General features: G+C 58.9%; 1 protein-coding gene across 2 annotated transcripts in view; it reads left to right on the top strand.

Annotated features, from left to right (window-relative positions):
• Positions 1-2,135: 2,135 nt before the first annotated feature.
• LMX1B (LIM homeobox transcription factor 1 beta) overlaps positions 2,136-6,000 on the top strand; it is an 84,772-nt gene continuing 80,907 nt past the window's right edge. The window contains exons 1-3 of one of the 2 annotated variants that reach the window (XM_053962179.1): positions 2,136-2,162; positions 2,513-2,759; positions 3,086-3,272. In XM_053962179.1, coding sequence (XP_053818154.1) covers positions 2,621-2,759; positions 3,086-3,272 — 326 coding nt within the window. In that variant the 5' untranslated portion in view covers positions 2,136-2,162; positions 2,513-2,620. Of the gene's footprint in view, positions 2,163-2,327; positions 2,760-3,085; positions 3,273-6,000 lie in introns of those variants that run through there. The other variant, XM_053962178.1, reaches the window with a different exon arrangement.

Below are 6,000 nucleotides of genomic sequence, written 5' to 3'. Positions count from 1 at the left end.
CGCCCGTGGCCCTCCCGGGTTCCGCGCGGTTCTGTCCCGCTCACGAGCGGGGTCGGGCCGCGCTCCCCGCAGCGCCGGTACCCGCTGCACCGGGCGGGACCGGCGGGCCAGGAGCCGGGACGGGGCGGCGCGTCCCGGCGGCCGCGGGGGAGTCGGTGCAGAGGGCTCGGCCGTTGTTAGTTATCCCGATGGCTCCTTCCTCCTGCCTCGTTCGGAAAGGACTGGGACCGGCTGCGTTTCTTGTTCGAATCTCAAATTTAACTCAAAACAAAGAGATTTGCCTTGCAAATAAAAGGACAATTCGAAGGAAGCCGCGGGGAGGTGGGGCTACTTAGTCTGGTTAGGGTTTATTTCTGTGATGGTTTTGCGCGTGGGTGTTTTAATTGCATTTCGTTTTTCGTTAAAAGCATTGTATAAACCTATGTAACACCTCATCGAATTGTTCTCGGGGCAGGAGCGGGGATAACAATTACCCGGCGCAGTGCTCGTATGCACACAAGGAGAGAAGCAACAAACCTTTAGTGTGATATTTGCGAGTAAAAGCCCACGAACAAAGCTGGAATTACTGCTGCGGGTGCAGGGCTGGGGGTTTTCGCTCTGCTTCCCGGTCCCGCTGCTCAGCGCTGCCTTTACGTTGGGTTTGAGGAGGTTTTTTTTTTTTCTCGTTCTTTTATAGCCAGAATTTACGAAAACTCCTGCGGAAACAGGGGCTTTAATTTTCCACACAGTTGTAGAAGATAATTTGATGGAAGCCCTGTGTGATGGAGAACTCCGAATCCTTACACGAAAATAGGAAGGGGACATAAAAAATTAATGTGAACGAGCAGCTTTTGCGCCACTGATTGAACTGTGAAATTTTAGCAGCCTTTATCTTGATCTCAGAATTAAATAATCATATATTATTTTTTCAGCATTAACGACAAAGATTTTCCGATTTCTACCGCCTAGAACAAAAACAAATAGGCTCTGTTACTGAAAACCTTTTCCAAAATAATTTACTAAAACACAATGACGAATTTCTTTCAAAGATTTTTCCGTGCGAAAACCGCCTAAAAAGAAGTTTTTTCTTAAGACTCACAAAATAGAAGCATTAAGTAATTCAAGGTAACACTCGTCCTGCTTATTAAGTATAAATATTTTGGGAGCATTAACAAAATATACTCCTTCTTTTGACAGGGTCGTGGCATATCACGGGTCACGTTAAGAATCTCTGCAAATAATCTTTTCTGGATTTTCATTTCCTCATATTTGGATTTTTAACGGTATCGGGGGGAAAAAAAGCAAACAAAGATACAAACAAAAACGAACAAACAAAAACAAACAAACAAACAAACAAACAAAACTACGAAAGGGGAGCCGGCAGCGCGGGGTCCGGCGCTCCATGCAGGATCGCTTTTCCCGTCGGTTTTTGCCTCACAGGGAATCCCGGCGCGGTGATCGCGGGCTGTCCCGCACACGCACGCACCGCACCCCGCACCGAGCCCCGCGCGTTCAAAAGCGTTAGCGACCGGCCCGAGGGGGCAGCGCTGCTGCGGGAGCGGGCACGGGCTCGGCCGCCGCAGAGGCACCCGCAGCCCTCGGGCCGCTGCTCCGCTGGAGCTTTCCCGCTGGCAGCCTCGGCGTGACGGTTCGGAGCCGCCCTGCGGAAAAGGCCGTGCGCGGCACGATCCCCCGTGCCCCGTCCCGCGTGCCCGCCGGGGCCGGTCGCGCCGCCGCCGTCCGCGGGACAGACCCGCGTCCCCGCCGGTCCCGGGCGCCCCGAGGGAGGTTCCTGCCGCCACCTGCCCGCGGCCCGGCGCTGGACGCGCGCTGCTACCTACCCCGGACAGGGCAGGAGCCAAGAGCCGCCGTCGGGCCGGGAGCAGCGCGGGGCGCGGACCGGGGAGCGGAGCAGCCGGGGCCCCGCTCATCCGCCACCCTCGGTAGCCAAGATCGTTCTCCCCCTCCGCGGCCCGCGGGGGCGCGACCCGGGCCCGCGCTGCCCGCGCCGCTCGGCCGCCCCGGGGTGCACGGAGCCGGCCGCCCCGGGCGCCGCCGCGCTTCAGGGGCCGCGGGGGCCCGGCGGGGCCAGGGCACTATTTGACGTCGAGGAGACGGATCACCGCGGCGCAGCGATACGCCGCGCACCAATGGAGTTCAAATGTCAGCAAGTTTGAGGAGGGGTGAGGCGCCGGGGGGTGTGTTCCTCCGCCGCGGCCCCTGCTCTAAACGGCGCGGCTCCTCGGGCCGCCGCACGGCTCAGGGGCTGGGAGCGCCGGGAGCCCCGTGCCCCGCCCGGCCCGCCGCGCCCGCGCTCCGCCCGGCACGGCCCGCCCCGGGAGGGCCCTCCGCGCCAAGCAGGGCGTGGGTCCGGCGCTGCCGGCGAGCAGGTGACACCGCGGCTGCCCGGCGCCGTGTGCGCGGCATGTGCGCGCCCGTGTAGCGGGGCGGCCCCATGGGCGGCGGCGCCGGCTCCTGCCTCTGCCCCCCGTCTCTGGAAGCCCGGGCAGGAAACGCTCCTCATGTCTTCCAGATAAAAATAAAAGCGACTCCTTCCTCCCGGCCGCAGAGTGTCCCCGCGCCCGGCCCGACGCGGGGCTGAGCCGGCCCCGCCGCCCGGCAGCGCCTCTCGCCGCCGCTCATGGACATCGCGACGGGTCCCGAATCCTTGGAGAGGTGCTTCCCGCGGGGCCCACCGGACTGCGCCAAGATGCTGGACGGCATTAAAATGGAAGACCACCCCCTGCGCTCGGGGCCGGCCACTCTGGGAGTGCTGCTGGGTGAGTTGCCGGTCGCTGCTGGACTACGCCGAAAGCGGTCCCGCGCACCGCTCGGTGCCCGGGTGCGCTCCGAGGGGCTCGGCCGGTCTGATGCCGACTGTGGCCGGTCAGCCCCTGACCGGTGCGGGGCGCGGGACTGTCTCGCCGGCATGTGCGGTGCGCGGGACCCGCGGCAGCCGTCGAGCTCGGTGTTACCGACCGGCTGGGCCGAGCGGACTGCGCTACCCGGGACGGGGACTGGGGAGCGGGGCCGGGTTGTGTCGGGGCTGGGAGCGGGGCCAGGTGGGGCCAGGGCCGGCGCCTGACGCCGCCGTCTGCCGTTGCAGGGTCGGAGTGCCAGCACCAGGCCGTCTGCGAGGGCTGCCAGCGGCCCATCTCGGACCGGTTCCTGATGCGGGTGAACGAGTCCTCCTGGCATGAGGAGTGCCTACAGTGCGCCGCGTGCCAGCAGGCGCTCACCACCAGCTGCTACTTCCGGGACCGCAAGCTCTACTGCAAGCAGGACTACCAACAGTAAGGGCGCGGGGGGCGGCGGGGGTCCCGCCGGGGCGGCACGGCCCGGCTCGGGGCTCACGGCGGACTCTGGGCGCGGCCCGATCGGGAACGCGGGGCAGCCCGGCACCGGGCGGGGCAGCCCGGCACCGGGCTCATGGCTACGGGTGGCGGCCACGGCGAGCGGGGACCCCGGCGTAGGCTGCGCGGCGGGCACGAATGGGACCGAAGACACCGAGCCGTGGCGTCCGACACAGGCGGGGCTGCCTCCCGCCCCGGGCCCGCCGCGCTCCGGTACCGTGCGGTGCCGTCGGAGGGGACGGCGATGGGGCGGCCCGGCCCGGTTTGGGCTGCGCAGGCAGCGCCGCGCTCAGAGCCGTCCCGCGGCACTCTCCTGCCCGCCGCAAGTCTCGTCCCGCCGCCGCCCGCTGCCCCGGAGCCGCTCCGAGGGGCCCGGGGCCGGCCGCAGCGCCGCCCGGCCCGCAGAATGGCCGATGCCGCTGCCCGGCGGCGGGGCCGTCGCTGCGCTGCTGCGGGCCGGCCCGCTGGAGCGGCCGTCGGGCGCGGCGGGGCCCGGCCGAGGCACCGGCGCAGCGGCGGGAGAAGCCCGGGCTGAGCTTGGCCCCGGCCCCGGCCCCGGCCCCGGCCCCGGCCCCGGCCCCGCCGTTGCCCGCGCTCTCTCTTATTCCGGCTTTATCCCCAAATGTCAGGCGCTGTCGGGAGCGGCCCCCGCCGCGTCGCGGCCCCGCGCAGGGACGGAGCCCGGCCCCGAGCCGGGCCGCCCTCCCCTGCAGAAGCCCACTTCATGCTTGTCACCTAAATTGAGGATCCTTTTTGTGCCGGGAGGGGGGCGAACATGGGCATTTCAATCACTAGGACATAATATGGCTCTGCTAGAAGTCTGGCAACAAACAAAGAACAACAACTATTGGTTTGCATCAACTTTTGTCAGGCATTCAGCAGGCATCCAGAAAGGCCTGAAGTGGCTTAGTGGCAACAATGTGCATTTCATAGCTACAGCATGAAAATCCATCTCCATGGAAACGGGTAGTAAATGCTAACATGACATGCTGAGTATAAATATTGTGAGGGTTATAACTCTTGTATAAATGGCCCAGATAAATGTCCCCCTGTTTAGGAATTACAACAAAACATGTTATTTCATGCTGCAGCCCTCGCTAGCTCCCAGAGAGTCCTCCATAGCCCGGGCACTGTGCATGGGAATAACTCAAGGCTTGCCCGCGGGCTGCCGCCATCCCGCCCTGGTGGGGCTGCGGCACCTTTAGGGTTTTCTCGTGCCCGATTTAGGGAGCCCGTCCACAGGCTTTGCCTTTCATTTCTACACAAAACAAACCACCCGTGGTAGCTGTAGCTGTAGATCAGTGAAACTTCTTTTTCTGTAGGTAGTAACACCTTAGATATTTTCATTAATTAGTAAAGAATGTCCAATAGTCTTTAGGCTACCTAAAAAAGCATTATTTGACAATGTAAATATTTAAATTAACTGCAAATAAATGTACTCTCGAAGTTCCCAACTTTAGTTTCTGTAAAATAAAGAATTGTACTTAGTGACCTAAAAAGCAAGATCAGAGAATATCGCTTTGTAAAACAAAAATACTTTTCTGACTGAAAACAGAACTGTTACTGCTTCAGAACTTCCCGTATTACCAAAAGTGTCCAATTGTAGAGGGGGAAAATGGGGTAACCAGGCTGCCGAGCAATAAAAAGATATCAACATGTTGGCCTTTGTTGAATCCCAGCACCTAGTGTGACATGACATGGTGCCCTGCTGTGTGTGCCCCCGAGGACTGACAGCGGCAGCGGCTCACGGGAAGGGGAGGGGAGACACGGTAAATCAAAATTTGTTTTCTCTGAGATTTTATTAGCCCAAAAAAGCAAACATGTGAAACTGTGCTGACATGGATTGTGTGCCCTTTCAGAGCTGGAGAAATATTCGTTTATGGTAGCTAGAGGACAAAAATAGCTGTCTGTCCGTGCAAGTGGCCCTGGGCTGTGCAGTACGGAGGGTCAGTTTGATCCATCAGACTGTGGGGAGCGAAGCCGTGAGCGAGCTGTGAGAGGCAACCACAGCGAGAGGACGTAGCCGATGCTGGAACACCGGGATGGGAAATGCTTGTGTGCTCAGTGAGAACGCCTTGGGCTAGTGAGATGGAATGGAACCGGTACACAGGGATCAGTAATATCAGATGCTTTTTGTTATCCTGAGTCCTATTTACAGATATCTGGGAAAAATTAAAAAAAAAAAAAAAAAAAGAGAATAAAGTTTATTTAAATATCTCAGTTCCTGAAATTTGCCTTAAATAGATTTTTCTGTACGTAGTAATGTAATTTAAAAGGTCAGATTTCTCCAGAACTCCCAGGACTATAATCAAGTGCTGTGTATATATCTTTGGGAAAATGGTGTCTCATCTTTCTAATGAAAGCAAGCTTCTGATGGGTCAGATATCAGACCTTACACCTTTCCCTGGGTCAGGAATGATTGCTGCCCATCCTTGGATGAGGGCATTTCACATTAGGGGGAGGGGTGAAAACAGTTTTTCTTTTTTGTTTTCTTCTTTTTTTTTTTTTTTTAATTTTTTTAAGAAAAATGTTGGCTGTGGGAAGCTACCCTTACGCTTGGAATGTTACAGCAAATCCTGGGGGAGGTGGATTAGTAGCCCAAGCCCAGTTTGAAGTAATCAGAGGTGCCTGATAAATGTCATTTATCACAAAAATATCATCAGTATGT

Source organism: Vidua chalybeata, chromosome 21 (assembly GCF_026979565.1).
Source record: "Vidua chalybeata isolate OUT-0048 chromosome 21, bVidCha1 merged haplotype, whole genome shotgun sequence".
NCBI lineage: Eukaryota > Metazoa > Chordata > Aves > Passeriformes > Viduidae > Vidua > Vidua chalybeata.
Note: the sequence above shows the minus strand (reverse complement) of the source record. Positions and strands in the feature narration are given on the sequence as shown.